The sequence below is a fragment of the Ambystoma mexicanum genome, chromosome 9 (assembly GCF_040938575.1).
Source record: "Ambystoma mexicanum isolate Mex_15411 chromosome 9, UKY_AmexF1_1, whole genome shotgun sequence".
NCBI lineage: Eukaryota > Metazoa > Chordata > Amphibia > Caudata > Ambystomatidae > Ambystoma > Ambystoma mexicanum.
The window spans coordinates 1,514,497,482-1,514,517,961 of record NC_090931.1 but is presented as its reverse complement, the minus strand read 5'-3'; the positions used below and the strand labels follow the sequence as shown (position 1 = coordinate 1,514,517,961).

The 20,480-nt window shown below is 48.0% G+C and overlaps 1 protein-coding gene across 1 annotated transcript in view; it reads right to left on the bottom strand.

Moving 5' to 3' along the window:
* Window positions 1–20,480, bottom strand: part of LOC138487551 (zinc finger protein 585A-like) — a 154,170-nt gene that overhangs the window by 65,914 nt on the left and 67,776 nt on the right. The window contains exon 3 of the mRNA XM_069614033.1: window positions 18,669–19,033. Coding sequence (XP_069470134.1) covers window positions 18,669–19,033 — 365 coding nt within the window. The remainder of the gene's footprint in view (window positions 1–18,668; window positions 19,034–20,480) is intronic.

Sequence of the window (20,480 nt, the reverse complement as noted above, 5' to 3'; positions counted from 1 at the left end):
ACACCGGCCCCATCACAAGATGGTGCCAGTGTTTCCATGGTCCCCATTCCCATAGAGTCCTATGGGACTCAATGGGAATGGGGTTTTACCGAATTCTGCCTCCGGAATTCCCGGGTCACCGGGGTTGTAATGTTACATCCGGACTCATAATGAGGCCCATTGTGTTTTGTTTTGGTACATCAGACCCTCTGAGTCAAAAGACTTTGAAGTAAAGAAACTTGGGCACAGAAGGCCCTGATGCTGGTAATGGAACTGTGCCCTCATGCCAGAGAAGCGAGAGTGTGTGCTTTGATTGAGTGAACCGCCTTACCTCGTGCTGAAACTGCAGAGAAGGGAGGCAAATGGCCAGAACATCCTGAGATATCATTTTGTGAACACTTCTTTCTTTTTCATGAACTCTATCCCACACTATTTGTATTTAGCGGTGAAGTATTGGCAATAGGTTTTTAGTACAGCCCTTTTATTTTGACTAGACTCCACTAGGACTGCATTATTATTATCCCCATTCTCATTGAGCCATATGGGGCAAAAATGGGAATGGGGAAGGGCCATGGAGGAAGGGGGAATTATCGCCCCACCAACCTTGTAATGGGGTGGTAATTCCCCCTTTCTCCATGGCAGAGTCGGTAAGTTACCGGCATGGACCATGGTTCTATTAGCACCATGGTTTTCCGCCTGGGTCGTAATGAGGCCCATTATGTTTAGGGGAGAATCTCAAGTACTCATGAAGGTGACCCCTCACAAGATCACCAAAATACTGAGATGGTTGAAGCTTGAAAAGGATTCCAACAAAACAATTCCATACAGCGGAGCATGGATGTCTATGAATAGAATTACTGGATGAGCCTTGCAGATCCTATACTCAGAGGAGATCAGTGGCACACAGGGCTGCAGTCAACAATGGATCCCGCATAGTGTAGAAAAGATGTAGGGAGGGGGTATCCATGCAAGGGCAAATAAAGGCATAAGGTGGGGAAGCAATAGGTAAAAGGCCCCCCGCTCTTGAGAGCAAAAACCCCAGCCTCATCAAGCACCCTGCCAGCCGAATCCCCACAGGACAATGGGGAGACACCCCATCCTCACTCTACAGAGACTTCCCCAGAAGCATGAAACCCACAACCACTCAACCCCCAGCCCACCCAAGAACCATTTTAATTCAGTATCCTAACCCCTCTAGAAACTCCGGCAATCCACTTCCCATCTCCCAAACAAGACCCTGCAAAGCTCCCTCACTTACCCTCCAAGGAGTTCCTCAAAGGTATGTCCCAGGGGAGAGCACCTCTGACGTGCCTCCACTCGTAACCTCCCGACACTGAGGTTGACCATGAAGCTCAAAGGCCCACTTAGTACAGACACCTGTTAACTCATGAAGTGCCTGCCGCCTAAATCCCCAATGTGACCCAAGCATAAACTCAAGGGGATCCATGATCCCTCTAATCAAACCCATCAAGCCGTGCAGTGACCGAGCAAAAGAACATCCCTCATGCAGGTCGCCTTGAGGAATGAAGGACACTCCAACCAATCTTTCAAACATGGCCCACCAGTCACATCTGCCGAACATATCACCCCGGCACTGAAGCATCAAACAGGAATGAGGGTGGAGCCAGGGTTGGGATACTCTCCATCCCTGCTACTCCCACCACTAGCTCTCAATTCCATTTAAAATATGGGAGTAGAGGCCAATCCACTGAATCCACCATCCCTTCCCCCCATATCAACCCACCACTCGCTGGGTAACGATGAGACTCCTGAGTGTCAGCAGATCCCTTCTCAGTCTTTATTGAGGCCTAGAAGTGGCTGCAGCAATCACAAGAGTTTACCTCAACCTCTCCGAAAGAGCGGGGTAAGGAAATCTGAATGTAATGTAATGAAAAAAGACAAGTGTATATGAGTGCAATGGAAAGGGGTAAGAGGAGGGCAAAGGCAAAGGCAGAGGAGAGGAAACACTCACTATACTGAACTGTAAGGACGAAACTGCTCCCCGTGCAACTGCTCTGACGGCCATCTTGCTTCAGGCTATACATAATATATATTAGGGCATTGCTTCAAAACACTTGATGTCAACAGATTTGCTGAGGCATAGACAGGTTCCTGGGAGTTTGCTGACATGTTAAGTGCACTTGTTCAGGCCAAGCCGAGGATGAGTTCAAGTGCTCCACTGTCAATTGCTGGATTTCTTTGGGGTAGAGTCAATAAAAAGCAATAGCACATAGAGGTCAGCGGGTTAGGGCTGGGGTGGTTAATGCACTTTATAACCTATAAGAACCCCTGATCAGGGTAGATGGAGACTATAAACAGTAAAGGGTAAATGCGCAATTTTAAGAGTGACACTCCATCTTTACACGTGTGTTCCCATATTTACAATAGAAGAACAAGGCGGGTACTTTCAACAGTAAAACATGCAGAAGAGCTGTTCCATGATGAAGAGGACCAGCTCACAGAAGAATGATGCCACCATATGCAGAAGAGGTGCTCCATGATGAAGAGGACCAACGCACAGAAGGATGATACCCCATATGGAGAAAGGGTGCTCCATGATGAAGAGGACCAACGCACAGAAGGACGATGACATCATATGCAGAAGGGCTGCTCCATGATGAAGAGGACCAACGCACAGAAGGATGATGCCACCATATGCAGAAGGGCTGCTCCATGATGAAGAGGACCAACGCACAGAAGGATGATGCCCCATGTGGAGAAAGGCTGCTCCATGATGCAGAGGACCAGCTCACAGAAGGATGATGCCACCATATGCAGAAGGGCTGCTCCCTGATGAAGAGGACCAACGCACAGAAGGATGATGCCCCATGTGGAGAAAGGCTGCTCCATGATGAAGAGGACCAGCTCACAGAAGGATGATGCCACCATATGCAGAAGTGCTGCTCCATGATGCAGAGGACCCATGCACAGAAGGATGATGCCCCATATGGAGAAAGGCTGCTCCATGATGAAGAGGACCAACGCAGAGAAGGACAATGGCATCATATGCAGAAGGGCTGCTCCATGATGAAGAGGACCAGCTCACAGAAGGACGATGCCACCATATGCAGAAGGGGTGCTCCATAATGAAGAGGACCAACGCACAGAAGGATGATGCCACCATATGCAGAAGGGCTGCTCCATGATGAAGAGGACCAACGCACAGAAGGATAATGCCACCATATGCTGCTCCATGATGAAGAGGACCAACGCACAGAAGGATGATGCCACCATATGCAGAACGGCTGCTCCTTGATGAAGAGGACCAACGCACAGAAGGATGATGCCACCATATGCAGAAGGGCTGCTCCATGATGAAGAGGACCAGCTCACAGAAGGACAATGCCATCATATACAGAAGGGCTGCTCCATGATGAAGACGACCAACGCACAGAAGGATGATGCCCCATATGGAGAAAGGCTGCTTCATGATGAAGAGGACCAATGCACAGAAGGATGATGCCACCATATGCAGAAGGGCTGCTCCATGATGAAGAGGACCAACGCACAGAAGGATGATGCCACCAAATGCAGAAGGGCTGCTCCATGATGAAGAGGACCAACGCACAGAAGGATGATGCCCCATATGCAGAAGGGCTGCTCCATGATGAAGAGGACCAACGCACAGAAGGGTGATACCACCATATGCAGAAGGGCTGCTCCATGATGAAGAGGACCAACGCACAGAAGGATGATGCCACCATATGCAGAAGGGCTGCTCCATGATGAAGAGGACCAACGCACAGAAGGATGATGCCACCATATGCAGAAGGGTTGCTCCATGATGAAGAGGACCAACGCACAGAAGGCTGATGCCACCATATGCAGAAGGGCTGCTCCATGATGAAGAGGACCGACGCACAGAAGGATGATACCCCATATGCAGAAGGGCTGCTCCATGATGAAGAGGACCAACGCACAGAAGGATGATGCCACCATATTCAGAAGGGCTGCTCCATGATGAAGAGGACCAAGGCACAGAAGGATGATGCCACCATATGCAGAAGGGATGCTCCATGATGAAGAGGACCAACGCACAGAAGGATGATGCCACCATATGCAGAAGGGCTGCTCCATGATGAAGAGGACCAAGGCACAGAAGGATGATGCCACCATATGCAGAAGGGCTGCTCCATGATGAAGAGGACCAACGCACAGAAGGATGATGCCACCATATGCAGAAGGGCTGCTCCATGGTGAATAGGACCAACGTACAGAAGGACAATGCCATGATTTGCAGAAGTGCTGCTCCATGATGAAGGCACAGAAAGGGACTACATCATGAATTATTGGGCCTCATTACAAGTTTGGAGGTAGCCATGCTGCTATTTGCGGCATGCTGCCTCCAAACTCGGGTCCGGGTCCCCTGAATGGGGATTTACCGGGTCATTCCAACCTTGGAGGACCCACTAAGTCCCCATTCAGGGAAGCCATCCCCATTCCCATTTGAGCCCCAATAGGGCTCAATGGGAATGTGGAGGGAGCTTATAATGGGCCCATTAATTACGGGCCCGTTATTAGCTCCCTGGTCCTTTAGCGGCTCCCACTAAGGGTGGCTTGTTTTACCAGCCGCCCTTAGCGGGACCCTCTAAAGGACCTCGGAATGCAGCGGTAAGGGGTTAACGGCACCGGCATCCTTACCGGCGCCGTTAACCCCTTACCGCCACACTCGGAATGAGGCCTATTGTCTCTATACTGGTAATGTGCATGGAGCTCTCCACAGAACTGATTGTGTGCCCTTCAAGGACCACACTCCTTTGCTTATGCCCAATACTATAAAAAGATGCCCTCCATTTTGCTATATTTGCATCCGATAGTCTTTCTTAAAAGCTTTTGCAGAGTAGCAGCTTGCCTGAGTAGTACACAGCCTTTCAGCCAAGTGCTCCATCTGTGTTCTGCTCTATGCGCTAAGCACCAATGTGCCGCTCGTCCGTCCCTTTTCTGATCTCCATGATACTCTTGTCACAGGCCACTCTCTGCCACAGTGGCCAATAATATTATGTTCCAGCGTTGGTGATTCCTAAAAGTGATCTGAATATTGACAGATTCTCAAAAGCAGATGTGCACCTGAGGAAGAAGAGATCTGTGGAGCTGATTAATCATATGAACACAGACTGTTCAGCCAGACTTTGTCAGTATTCACATTGATCTTTATGTCAAGAATCCAGGTTGGAGCAAATACCATATGGCTGCAGATTACCAGATGGGAATTACTGCAGATGATCAACAAAACCATGAAGGCATTCAATGCTATCAGAGAAGACATGAGAGCCATAAGACTGATGACTCTTCAGAACAGATACATCTTTGACATGAATACAGCTATGGATGGAGGTATTGGTGCAAGAATCAGAGAATCATGTTGCACATTCATACCTTCTCATGATGACGAGAATGGCATCTTCACAGAGGCCATAGAGAGGTTAACGAAGCTACACACCCAGATGATAGACGAAGTAGAGGACAATGCTGATGACAGCTGGTTTAGATCACTCTTTTCTTGGGTTCCACAATGGATGGCAGATATGTTCAAGTTCCTAGGAGCCCTGATAGTACTGGTGTTACTTGGATTCTGTGTGATCAGATAAATACTGTCACAATGCAAGAGGACAGCAAAGAAAACTACAGGGACGAAAATCCTGATCGAGGTTGAGTCAGGATGGAAGGCCAGAGCCTTAACGGATGAAAAAATCAGAGACTTTGTGAAGGCCAGTATCCATGCACCTGAGGGAACGAAGTTTCTGTATCCAAAGAACCATAAGAAGTAGGTGGGAAGATGGATCTATTGCAGTGGACAGTGCATGCTCATGACTTGAAACAAGAATGAGCATGTGAAATCACTCTATGCCTGAAGGGAGTCATAAAGATATGGATCCCGAAGAAGCATTTCTTCAGACAAGGATGTCTAGATGTGAAGGATGATGGGAGAGTGGTCAATGAATCGCCGAGAGGGGGGAGTGTAGAGAAGGAACTAAGTACCCCCCTTCTGAACCGCCTCGCCCATCTTGCCTATATGTTGGGAATCAGAGTGTGAGACACGTGCGGTACCAGTGAAAATACTGATACCAAGGAGAATCCTGGAAGCAAGCTTCCCATTGAGAAAACCATACCTGCATACAAGAAAGTATGATGGCCATTTGAATGAAATCCCGGAAGAAGCAGAGCAAATAAATGGCCAAGATGAATGGTAACGTCACTCAGAATCAAAACTGGACGTACGTAGGAGAGATGCAGACTAAAGAATGCTGATATTCTGTAAGGCATCAAGAAAGAATCGAAATAAGTGGCATCTTGGGTGAAAGATGAAGAGACGTATGCTACAAAATGGATGAAGATACAAGTCGGTTTACACGTGTACAAATGCAAAAGAAACACAAGCAGACAAAGGGCCATGGTGTTATTAGCGCCATGGCTGCCTCCATACCGGGCTTCAATACCGGGTTCCTTCAATGAGGAATAACCGGGTCATTCCAACATTGGAGGACCCGGTAATTCCTCCTTGAAGGAACCACTGCCCATTCCCATTTGAGTCCCCATCCCATAGGGCTCAATTGGAATGGGGAGGGAGGTAATAACGGGCACGTTACTAACGGCCCGTTATTAGCTCCCTCTTTCCCCCGCGGGACCCGGGTCTCTTCTGGGTCCCACAAAGGCAACCTCGTAATAGGCGCTCCCGTTATGAAGGGTGCTGGTCCCGTACCGGCACCCTTCATTATGGGAGCGCCAGGGTAGTAATGAGGCCCAAAGTATTCTTGAGGCTAGCTTAATAGTGAATAGATTGCGGCAGGCACCAACATATACATATATGCATAAGTGAGTAAAGATTGGATGCTTCCACTACGAATTATAGCAGAGCTGAGATAAAAAAGGAAGGCCTCTTTTCCAGTGTGTCTCAGTGAGAAAACAAATTAATTACAAAGTGAACCTCAGAAAGGCGAGGGTGGATGAGCCATGAAGCCAAGCCAAGAAGCCAAGGTCTTATCAGGCTGGAGTGAGCAGACATTGGATACAAATCATGTGAAAGAACGAAAATCCTGTTCAGGAGGCATGAACAAAACAAGGAAGACGTCAGAGGTTTATTAGAAAATAGTATTTTAATAAACAAGAGGCTCAATTTTGTGGTTTTCAGTCACATGGATGAAGTTAGACGAACATGATGGGCACACCTACGCAAGAGGACAGAGCGTGCCTTCACTCCCCTGAATTCTCCAGAGCTAAGAAAATTCCCAAGGACGAGTTCAAAGTCCTAATTGACAGCAGACCACTGAGGTGATGATGGATGATTATGCTAATTGGTGGGAAGCTATGATTAAGACTAGCTCACCAGCACCTGGAAGCTCAACCTGCGTGCTGCTATCATAGGAGGAAAGTACTGATGGAGGTTAGAGTGGCAAACAATGGTAGGGGACCACATGATTATGAGTCCTATAGTTTGTGTAGCCAATAGGATGTTGTGCATTTAGTAACGTTCATAGTGACCTGTTTATGGGGAGGGCTTAGTTGCCCCACCTGATGTTAAAAACAAATCACATTCTTTCACTGCCTTAGACGAGTATGGATTGTATACTTAGATATTCCCTTACACCCTATCAGACTCGCCACAGGGTTTTTGTAGTTTGCCACGTAGGATGACATTAGTAATATGATGGCTAACGTCACCTATAATGATTTTTTGCTATAAAAGAAAGCTTTTTTTCTAGATGCATTGAGAGTTCTTATGCTGCGACGTCCGTTGTACTTCCTGTTTTAAATAATTGATATTAAAACTGTTATCCTTTTGCCAATTACCTCAGTCGTTTCGATTATTGATGTTTGAATAATTTCTGCATCCCCATCCATCTCAAGGATATTGCTACCTCATCTTAAAGGGCTGGGAGCTCCAGTTCATCTTATTTCTAAGTTGCCACTTGTGGCTCACAATGTCCCTGTCATATCTTCTATTTGTGTGACCATTTTTAGAGGAAGTGTCACAGGTCATTGCCCCCTTAATTGATCATTTCACAGACCAGAAATAAAAACAGCCTGTATCACTTACAAGGTCATTCTTCAGTATGACAGCAAGTTCCTCATTACTCTCACCTGATACATGTGTATGTAGAAGCTTTACATGTATGTCAGACCATTGCAGGAGATTCCCACCAGTGTTCACCTCTGTGCCCATTGAGCACTTCCGTTCAACTAGTTTAAGTGGACCCCACACATGAGACACAGTCAAAGACAAATGTCTGCTTCTGTTGTTAGGAACACTAGAAAGTTTCCTCATAATCTAGTGAAGTCCCATTCCCAAATAAACCCTAGCGAGTTCCCACAGGATGTCCACAGGGACTCTGCCTAGTGAGCACCCACTGGATGCCCACAAGGACGCTGCCTAGTGAGATCCCCCTCAATGCCCACAGGGACTCAGCCTAGTGAGCTCCACGGATGCCCACAGGGACTCAGCATAGTGAGCTCCCCCCGGATGCCCGCAGGGACTCAGCCTAGTGAGATCCCCCTGGATACCCAGAAGGAATCTGCCTGGTTATCTCCCTTCGGATTCCCACAGGGACGCTGCCTAGTGAGATCCCCTTGGATGCCCACAGGGACTCAGCCTAGTGAGCTCCACGGATGCCCACAGGGACTCAGCATAGTGAGCTCCCCCCGGATGCCCACAGGGACTCAGCCTAGTGAGCTCCCCCTGGATGCCCAGAAGGAATCTGCCTGGTTATCTCCCTTCGGATGCCCACAGGGACTCTGCCTAGTTAGCTCCCCTTGGATGCCAACAGGGACTCAGCCTAGTGAGATCCCCATGGATTCCCACAGGAACTCTGCCTAGTGAGCACCCACTGGATGCCCAGAGGAACTCTGCCTAGTGAGCTCCCCCCAGATGCCCACAAGGACTCTGCCTAGTGAACTCCCCTGGATGCCCACAGGGACGCTGCCTAGTTAGCTCCCCTCGGATGCCCACAGGGACTCAGCCTAGTGCTCTCCACCTGGATGCCCAGAGGAACTTTGCCTAGTGAGCTCCCCCTGAATGCCCACAGGGACTCTACCTAATGAGCTCCCCCTGGATGCCCACAAGGATTCTGTCTAGTGAACTCCTCCTGGATGTCCACAAAGACTCTGCCCAGTGAGTTTCCCCGGGATGTCCACAGGGACTCTGCCTAGTGAGCTCCCCATGGATGCCCACAGGGACTCTGCCTAGGGACCATGCACACAATACACCAAGCCAAACCAAACGAAACCCAGAATGAGAAATGAGCCTGAAAAGAGGGGAATACAACCACTGAAATACTCAGGGAAAACCACCTGTTTGAATAACCTGATACCCTACTCCTATCAGCATTTACCCTACCCACATAGGCCGGCCATATCCAGCATACACACTATTTGGGTAAATCAGCCACTCGCACTTTGCATGTATGTGGAGGTTAGCCGCATTCAGCATCCAGTCTAATGGGATAGCTAAGCCTTATGCCCCTTGATGCACCCTAAAGCAGACACTATGGGCCTCATTACACGGTAGGCGGTAAGGGTTAACGGTCACCGGTAAGGGTACCGGTGACCATTAACCCTTACCGCTTCATTACGAGGTCCCTTTGCGGGTTGGTACTTTAACGACTGCTTTTAGCAGGCGTTAAAAAACGAACCCGCAAAGGGACCTTAGTGCCAATTACGGTACCGCAATTTGCGGTACCGTAATTAGCTCCTTCCCCATTCCCATTATACCCTATGGGGGCAAAAATGGGAATGGGGAAGTGCCTTGGTGAATGGGGAATTACCGCCCCCGCTCACCTTGGAGTAGGGCGGTAATTCCGCCATCCACCAAGGCGGACACGTTAAAATACCGGCGACAACCATGGCGCTAATAGCGCCATGGTTGCCGCCTACTGTGTAATGAGGCCCTATATAACTTCGGCATCATGCAGGGCTAATCGAGACAGATTAATTGTGGGAAATGCATCAAACCTAACAGAGTGATGGGAGCAGGAATTGTAACACAAACAGATGTATTCATTATGAGTGAGGTGCGTGTCGCACCGGGGTGGATGGCAGTGGATGGAGGGGGGGGCATCTCACTTCGAAGGGCGGTTGGCGTCCAGAAGGGTATCTCACTTTGATAGAGCGCTGAAGGTGGGAAGCGTCCCTCACTGGGATGGATGAATAGAGAAGGGAGATGTATCGCACTTAAATGGACTGCCGAGAGTGTGAAATGCCTCCTACATAAATTAGTGGGCTTGGGGGCAGAAACTGTGACGCACACGGATTGAGGTCAGGGGGCAGGGAACAAGATTCTCCTGGAGAAATTCACATGGTGGTAATTGTTACGTACTAGGAGGAATGACAGGGCGGTATGAGTCGCATTTAGTCAGAATGTCGGGGGTAGGAAATGTATTACCAGTAACTAACTGTACTAAAAATTCACCCCTCTGCATATGCCTTCTCAAACTCTGAACAAAACACAACCATGGGCCTCATTACAAGTTTGGTGGTCTGGAAACAAGGGTGCCAGTAAGCCTACCATGGTGTTGAGTTGAGATTTTGTATGGTTTGTTTCCTTGTCGGGGTGTTGTGAAGTGCGTGCGGTTTGCAGTGCTATAGGTATAGGCCCTCATTATGAGTTTGACGGTAACCATGATAGTGTTTCCGGTGGTTTGCTGCTGTCATAACATTTTACTGGCCCCTAGCTTCCCGGTGCCACTGGGACATTACAAGTCCTGGCGTCCGGGAAGCTAGGTGCCGGTAAATGGTTATGGCATTATTTAATTGCCTAATCTTGCAACGCCGTCTCACTTTTTGTGCGAAACCCACCACCTACCCACACATCACAGGCACATTTCTGAATAAGTAGGCCATGAGCAAATCCCTTGTGGCATTTACCGAAACACCACCCACCACATGCACTTCTGTGGCACTAATGGCAGGCACGACATTGCGCAGCCCCCTTTTCCCGATGGATTGCAAGGCCCACAGCTATGATTTATGTGTGAGCTGTCATGATTTTTTACGGTGCACACGAGAGGTGCTGCTGTGGATACAGAATGGACATATATCAGCGGGTGAAATTGCTGTGAACAAGTCGGCCACCGACAGGTACACTAGGTGCTCAACTTTCTGCTGCCTTGGTGAAGCAGTTGGACATTTGGAGGGATTGAGGAAAAAATAAAAAGGTATGTGTTAAAAACCGGCCAGTTCGATGAGTTACTTCACTATGCAGCTAATTTTGACCATTTTATCATAATACTCCCACTTGGGTACTATTCAAACAGTGTCATGAAAGGAATGAATAGCCATGTACAACTGTGGGCCACTTTTTCATTGGTGCCCGAGACAATTTTATGGCCCAGCTCGACCCTGCTAGTAGTGCAAATGTCTATGAAACGAACGGATGAAATGAGCATATTTGCGAAGGCTGCTGCTGTTTAGTTGTGAAGGGCTGTTATTAGAAATGGCTGGATGCTAATGAGTTTTTGGCTTAAGGAGGTTGCTAGTGGTCGGTTGGTTTCATAGGTTGGGTAGAATGGAAATGTATTGTTTGCAGCTTGTTTATCCCAAAGCATACATGTACTTTCATTTCCTAAAATAATTTAAAGCGCATTTTCTATTAAAAAGGTGTCATCCTTTTAATTATAGGTAACATGGCAATTTTCTTAATAATGATACAATGGGCCTCATTACACGGTAGGCGGTAAGGGTTTACCGGTACCGGTATTTTACCGGTACCGGTAAATCCTTACCGTCTTACTACGAGGTCCCTTTGCGGGTTGGGGATTTTAACGCCTGCTTTTTGCAGGCGTTAAAAATCCAACCCGCAAAGGGACCTGGGAGCTAATTTCAGTACCGCAATTTGGGGTACCGTAATTAGCACCTTCCCCATTCCCATTATGCCCTATGGGGCAAAAATGGGAATGGGGAAGGGCAATGGAGGAAGGAGGAATTACCGCCCCGCCAACCTTGGAATAGGGCGGTTATTCCCTTTTCCTCAAAGGCGGTACCGGTAAATTACCGGCATGAACCATGGCGCTAATAGCGCCATGGTTTACCGCCTACCGTGTAATGAGGCCAAATCTAATTAATCTTTTCCTTGTTATTGTATTATGGCAAAAAGTATCAAAAACAAACTTTTTTTTAAAAAATACAGTCGTTTCTGTTTCAAACTTTTGATTTTAACTCCAAACAAGAGCTTTTTAGGAGTGGAGGGCAGAGGGCATGTATTGCAATATGAAAAAAATATAGAGCAAGAAATACAAATTCTAATGTCTCAAGTGACCTCTGTTAGATGAACTCTCTGAGGCAGATCATTTACAACATTCTAAACTGTCATTTATCTTGCTGTCTACAAGCTTCATTCAACTCTATTCACATGACAACAAGTTACAGAGGCCTTCTCTGTTTACTTTGTGAAATGTAAAACAACTGCCTCAGAGAAATGCTTTTCGAAATAGGCTTAGCGTAGTAACACATTTCAAAGATAAGGGGCCTCATTATAAGTATGCCGGTCCGGTAGTAACGGTGCCGGCAAACTACGAGTTGTGCTCGTGGGTGCCTGTCTGCCCGCTGGCGGGCAGACCGGCCCCCGCGAGCACAACTCGTCAGATGCACTGCCGTCATTTATGAATGGTGCCGGTGCATCCGACCTCCCCATTCCCATTGAGGCCTATGGGGCTCAAATGGGAATGGGGAGTACTGGGTATCGGCACCTGGCAATGGGTAATTACAGGGTCCTGCGGGTCCAGAATACCACGGTAATTTCCCATTGCCGGTATTTTCATGAGTTTGGCGGCAGCCGTGGCGGTTTTATCGGCACGGCTACTAACAAACATGTAATGAGGCCCAAGGTCTTCGTTGAAACAACATAGAACCCGGTAAATGTAAGTCCCCATTCCCATAGAGTCCCATAGGACTCTACTGGAATGGGTTCACAGAAGCACTGGCACTGTTACTAATGGTGCAGGTGCACCCGGGATCAGCCTGCCTCCCGGGGCCGCTGCTCCCGGCAGTGTCAGACCTGTCGGGCACAGCGCCCCCGGCAGGCAGACTCAGAGTGTGGGGGTCTGGAAACAAGGGTGCCGGACCCTGCCGGGTGCAGCAGCCCTGGCAGGCAGACTCGGAGTGTGGTGGTCTGGAAACAAGGATACCCTGACAAGGGAACAAACCATACACAATCTCACCTCAACACCATATGACAACTACCAAGCGAGAACACACCACACTCAGTAACCGGTTTCTCCGAACTGAAGCTGCCAACAGCACATCACAGCTCTCTGCGCTTTCATCCCGTTCAATCCGACTAACAAACCCCTCCACTCTCCTTGTATTGCAGATCCGCCAGAGCGCCAAGAGACCACGCAGGTGGCAACAGTGCATGCTACAAGAACCTTTAACAGAACATAACATGAGTGAAACCACAACTCGCAGACTCCAAAGCATGTCTAGGTTAGAAGCCAGGGATGGCTGAAGATGGACCTCAAGAAAAGGGTCCAATTGGCAGCAATGGCTGCCGACCAGGAGGAAACAACTGCAAAGGCAACTCACCTCATCTGACCCCTGTGCAGACGTTTCTCCCCAGTGAACTTTCAAAGGAGTGATTAAGACGGGAGAACACAGAGGAGCCGTGAGTCAGCACAGCCTTTCTCAAGTGAGAGACGAGTGATCCGTGGTGTCCCAGCGCTGCACTGAGGCTGCGCAGAACAGGAGCTGCCATCACGAAGGCATGCCCAGAGATGGATCAGCACTGCAACTCTCCACTGAGGCTGCACAGAAGGGCAGATACTAGTCACAGAGGCATGCCCAGAGATGGATCAGCACTGCAGCTCTCCACTGAGGCTGCGCAGAAGGGCAGATACTAGTCACAGAGGCATGCCCAGAGATGGATCAGCACTGCAGCTCTCCACTGAGGCTGCACAGAAGGGCAGATACTAGTCACAGAGGCATGCCCAGAGATGGATCAGCACTGCAGCTCTCCACTGAGGCTGCGCAGAACTGGAGACACTTCTCGATCCCGAGCAACAGTAACAAGGGCTTTTGCTTTCGTGCCAGGCAGCCTTCTGCAAAAGCTTTGGAGGGAGAGCGTCTCACAGAAAGAGGGAGAAACTAAAAAGTAGCAATAGTTTCAATTGAATAATCGGGGCATGTCTAAATCAGGAGTGTTAGCATATATGCATGTACAGGCAGATGGATGGTCGGCTCACTTGTGGTGCCATTGTTTGCTTTCTCTCCTTAAAAACTGTGGAGCTCATTTTCCAAGAGGCGTAAGGTAAATGTAAGGCGTAAAAGTCATGCGTTAGGACTTTTGCCCATTGAATGTACGTTACACCTCATTCACAGTGTGCTCGAGGGTCACATGTGCGTTAAACATCCCCCCTTACCCTCTCAAAAGCTTTAGCATATTTTGGGAAATGTGCACAGCTCCGCCCACCGCCGTAAAGGGGCATAATACGGATCCTTTAACAATGTCAGAATCATGTCAAGAGAAGCTGGTCACCTGACCGAAAACTACATGTGAAATCTACTTCCCACACCCCTCCCACTGAATTAAATAACAAACGCAGTCCACTTTGATCTGCCTTTATTTTTAAAAGTTTCAATAAATAATTGTATAACACAGTTGCTTACTGCACCCCGACGTGTCACAGATTTGCATCATGTATTTAATTTTATAGTTATAGCAGTGCACAAAGCCCTCAGGCATCTAGGCGCTATAGTTACAATACAAGTGCAGTATCATGGTCTATAATGTGTAGGACCAAGCATAATAGTGAAAACAGGTAAGCCTCACCTCATGGTGCAGAGGGCTACATGTGATGTGCAAGTGGGCATAGGCAACTTTTAAATGCATAGTAGGCAACATTCAAATGCATGCATATTCAGGTGAAGGCTCACCTTGTGGTGCAGGGGGCTATATCTGAGGGCCGATTCATGGAATTTATTGGCTACTTGCACCTAATATGCAGCCAATATGTGCATGCAACTCTGTCGAATCATGGTATCGAATGCGCAGCACTTTTCCTGTACTTCTGTGGATTTCATGTTGGCCTGGCAAGCCTGTGCGAGCCATCGACGGCCTTGCGTGAGACTCCGAGCAGAGGGTGGGCGTGACCTGTGCAGAGGGCTGGGAAGGGGCGGAACACCAGAAATGGGGACTAACTTGCGAAGAAGTGGGCGTTTCGAAGGACGGCCTGCAGGCAGTCCCTCGCACACACATTATTATGCGGCAAGAGATGTATTCATGGAATCGATCGAACAACGTCTCGGCTGGGAAATGCCCATTCAAGTCCTTCATAGGATCCGACACCCGAAGGCTGCCGTAAGTACACTTGCGCCTAGTATTTTCAGCACAGAGGTGGATTCGTATTTCAGATTTCAGGGTGCGTGTATTCAATCAGGGTTCCAATGTAATGTAGGGGTGTATTGCGGGGTGCAGGAACATTTTACGTGGGTTCTCACTCACATTTCCTGAGTTTTTGCCAAGTTACGATTTTTCATACGCGTGTTGTCGGGATGCCGGGTACAGTTACGAAGGGACCCCGTGCAGGCAGCCTGAGTCGCAGGCCTGTTTACTGGTGACCCCACACACTGTTTGAAGGGTGCATGTAATGGCGGCCGGGGGAGCACGCAAAGGTAGCTGATCTGGCAGTTTCCTGCTTTCTGTGTGGACATGTCAGGGGCGTTCCAGCCGTGACTTGCAAATACGGTTACTTTGCGCAATCAATTCCATGAATATGCATTGCGTGCATTTTTCTTTCTGTGCGCAGGCTCGCGCAGTGTCCTCGGCACGTAGCCTTTGCGCGATTTCTGATGAAAAATTCCATGAATCGGCCCCCTGGTGTGCAAGTGGACATAGGCAACTTTTGAATGCATAGTAGGCAACAATCAAATGCATGCATATTCAGGTAAAGCCTCACCTTGTGGTGCAGGGGCTATATCTGCTGTGCAAGTGGACATAGTAGGCAACTTTTAAATGTATAGTAGGCAACATTCAAATGCATGCACATTCAGGTATAATCTCACCTTGTGGTGCAGGGTTCTACATCTGGTGAGCAAGTGGACGTGGCAGGTAACATTTAAATGCATAGTAGGCAACATTTAAATGCATCGTAGGCAACATTCAAAAAGCCTGCTCATTCAGGTAAAGCCTCACCCCAAGGTGCAGGGGGCTACATGTGATGTGCAAATGGACAAAGTGGGGAGACTGGACTATACAGTAGGGTGTGATACGTATAAGCAGGCCTATGTAAGTTGAAATGATATGTTAAACCCCCATTTGCTGGGGACGCATCGATACACAATTGGCGTGCAAGGTCAAAGCAGGCAAACAAGATGGTAGACTCATGTTTATCACATCCCATCGAAGTCTGCACTGCATTGCACTCCATAGTTACTCATTCAGCATGTCTTATACCATTTGCAGAAGGAACATAGGACTGGAAAGATGTGTCATGTAAACAGTTCACTTTACACACAAGAATGCTGTGCTGAGATTGGGCCTAAAATTGGTCTTAACTTTGCGATGGTGCGAGAACACCCTCTCCTCATCTGCATTATGGTTCAGAACCAACATAGGCACAATTGAAATCTCTCAGAACCAGTAAAGTCTTTTTTTCGGAACATTACAATTGGAAAAGATCTGGACGGACTGGTTCTAAATCAGTACTTTCACTTCTCGCTGCGTCCAAAATGTTTTTGGGGATCTCTTCTAAATGTTGATGACAGGAAAACTCATGAACGAGTTGCTCCCGGTTATCTGCAGCAGCAAAGAGGACGGGTCTAAAGCAGTCTACTAAATATTTTAAATGAAATGATTCGGGAGAGTGCCTCGCGCTCAAAGTCGAACTGTAGTCAATGAACAAATCATCCAAGAAATCTGGAAAAATCAACTTGATGATGAGTCGTGGTTTATTCTTTTGTGATGAAGGAAAACAGCCGACACATGTTTCGACCCCTGGTCGTTGTCAAGGCTGTACACATACACAGTGAGCATACATATTCAAAAGTGGTCAGTCCCATTGGGCATGATCATCGTAAAGAATATAAACATAGTCAAATAATAACAAAACCATTTAGCAATGGAACATTAATCGACCATACCATGTTGAAGTCACACGTCAGGCCAGGGTTGCATGGGTGGCATCAAATGTAGATGAGAAATGCAAAAAATATTTTACTGAATTACGTTGGTCAAAGTCAACAAATGATCCATGTTTCAAAACAGGGTCATTCTATGGGAGGCGTGATCAAAATAATCCACTGCTTTGATTAAAAAAAAAGCTACACACCCAATTAAGATTTTCTCAGTTGTATGTGGGCTAACATCATCCATTATAGACAAGCCAACACAGTTTTGCCAAGGACTTGCTTATCTTTCAGATGCAGTATACATTTCCTTAAAAATGCCTTCAGCAGTGCCTACAGGGGTTGCGCACATCTGGAGGAAACCAGTCTTGACTAGACCCCGCTTTACATCATATATACTAACAGTGAGTCGGTGCATTTTCTCTTCCTCTTGATCACTGCTGCCATCAAGAGCTGCCGAAAAGGGGCAATTACATACCTGGTCCAAAACATGTGATGTGAAGTCAGGTGCCAGTGCAGAATTCACCAAGCATGCCATCTTAGTTCGGGCACTCCCATAGCTATATGGGAACATAGATCACAGCTCTCAACCTTTCACAACTGCTTGGAGGGTGAGAGTGCACATATCTTTAAAATATAGTGTTTGGCAACCAAAGAGTCCGTTTTCCCTTTCCATGGCAGCCTTTCAAAATGTATGGAAAAAGGTAAACAACTAAAATGGCCGTCATGGAAAGGGAGAAGGGACTGCAAGTAGTCCCTTCTTCCTTTCCATGACGGCTTGTCACAGATCAGGAGCAGATGCTCTGGGGACAGAAGTGTTCCCAGCGCGTCCGCTCCCGAAATGGATCAAAAAGAAGGTAAGTGGGGTTGGGAGGGCAGGGAGGGGATTTTTTTGGATTGGGGGCGGGTGAGGGAAAACACTTGACTGAATCCCCGGCGGGGGAAGATGGCAGCCTCCAGCTGTGTGGTGGCTCGGAGTGGGGATTACCCCATTCCGAGACGCTTTATTGGCTGAGGGGCTGTCACACACCCCCTCGCCGGGGACAAGGGATAGGAACATTAGGAGAGGGATTCCCAGTCGGGTAAAGTCCTGGCAAGTGCTAATCAGATTGATTGTTATAATCTGATTGACCCTCGCCAGATACTAATATGAACTTCTACACACCAAAATCTGCAAAGCTCACAACATGCCCTGCTAGAAATCTGCATCTCTGACTCCACATCGCTGGCAAACAAATGTGCAGGTCATTTTCAAGAGCATCGCAGCATTCAATCATGTTAGGGCACTTGCAGTTGGCTGTGATTTCGAGTTACGTGATACGTCTCTTGTGAGGGTGCATGCATTTTGCCATCGTTCATCCCGTGAGCCCATAGTCCAGATCAGAATACCACTTGTTTTATCACAGTTTAGACTCCAAATGTATGGTACATTTTAAAATCCATGCATCCATGCACCTGACTGACCCACATGAATATGAACTGAATGCAATACCCTAAACCAGGAGTAAAGAAAACACTCCCTTCTCAGCTCGTCAACCCATCCCGGTCTGCAGCAATGAGCTCTGCTGGAGTGACACGACTGTCACTGGCTGTTCAACTGCTGGAGAGATCTGAAGTGACAACTGTGACACGACTGTCACTGGCTGTTCAACTTCTGGAAGATCACTGGCTTTTCAACTGTTTGAGAGATCTGAAGTGACACTTCGGTCACTGGCTTTTCAACTGCTGGAGAGATCTGTAATGACACGACTGTCACTTGCTGTTCAACTGCTGGAGAGATCTGTAGTGACACGACTTTCACTGGCTGTTCAACTGCTGGAGAGATCTGTAATGACACGACTATCACTGGCTGTTCAACTGCTGGAGAGATCTGAAGTGACACTTCGGTCACTGGCTGTTCAACTGCTGGAGAGAGCTGAAGTGACACTTCGGTCACTGGCTGTTCAACTGCTGGAGAGAGCTGAAGTGGCACGACTGTCACTGGCTGTTCAACTGCTCGAGAGATCTGAAATGACACAACTATGACACGACTGTCACTGGCTGTTCAACTGCTCGAGAGTACTGATGTGACACGTCTGTCACCGGCTGTTCAACTGCTGGAGAGATCTGAAGTGACGCAACTGTCACTGCCTGTTCAACTGCTCGAGAGATCTGAAGTGACACGACTGTCACTGGCTGTTCAATTGCTGGTGAGCTCTGAAGTGACACGTCTGTCACTGGCTGTTCAACTGCTGGAGATTGCTGAAGTGACACGACTGTCACTGTGTGTTCAACTGCTGGAGAGATCTGAAGTGGCACGACTGTCCCTGGCTGTTCCACTGCTGGAGAGATCTGAAGTGACGCAACTGTCACTGCCTGTTCAACTGCTGGAGAGATCTGAAGGAACACGACTTCACTGGCTGTTCAACTGCTGGAGAGCTCTGAAGTGACATGTATGCCCCCAGTCAGTAACTACTTGTGCAAACAGAATGTCTTCCCAAAGATGACCCCCATGAACCCCTGTAATACAAAGGAGCTGGTGACACCTGCCAGAAGCGAGTGTGTTGACAGCAATGGGTGTGTTGAAAGGAATGAGCTTTCCTGCATGAGCTGAAGCAGTCATGGCAACACTACACCCCGTGAGAAAGGCACCTGCTCAGCTGTTGGGTCACTGGGCCTCATTATAAGTTTTGCGGTACAGTGACAACGGTGCTGGTGCCAACGTACCGCCAAACTACGAGTTTTGCTCGCGGGTGCCTGACAGCCCGCCAGGTCTAACCTGTGGGCTGTGCGGCACCAGCGAGCAATACCTGCGGGTGCACCAGCACCGTTGTTAATCGTGCCGGTGCATCCATGCTCCCTATTCCCATTCTGCCCTATAGGGCAGAATGGGGATGGGGAGCGCAGCATTACCGGCACCCGCGAATGGGCAATTACCAGGCAGCAAAACTTGTAATGGGCCGGTAATTGTCCATTCACGGGTGCCGGACACGGAGGCGAGTTTGGCGGTAGCCGTGCCTGTTATACAGGCCAAACTCATAATGAGGCCCACTGTCTTTTTAAAAAAAATTGAAGTACTTGCTACTGTTAGGCAGAATTATATGCAGTACCCTTTGTGATCACCACACACAATTAAGACTACAAGTGACAGTACAATTTCACCTTTGGTACAAGCCTGTACTGCACAGTTAAAGTGTTAGCAGTAGGAGAGCAGCCAGACTTATCTCAGGAGTAAGTGAGCAGTATCAAATAATTACACAAAGGACAGCAATTACTATGATTCAGGCAAACACTGACTCAAGGGTTCTAAGTAAAAGAATATATATTTATTTACTCAACAGTTGTATAACATTTCACTATTATAAGCAAGTCAGAAATCACAATCATAAATACACCACACCACTTCCCTTAAATTCCAGACAAGTTAAGCTCACAAAATGAAGTGGGAGCAAAATGGCACTCCAGCAATTTAA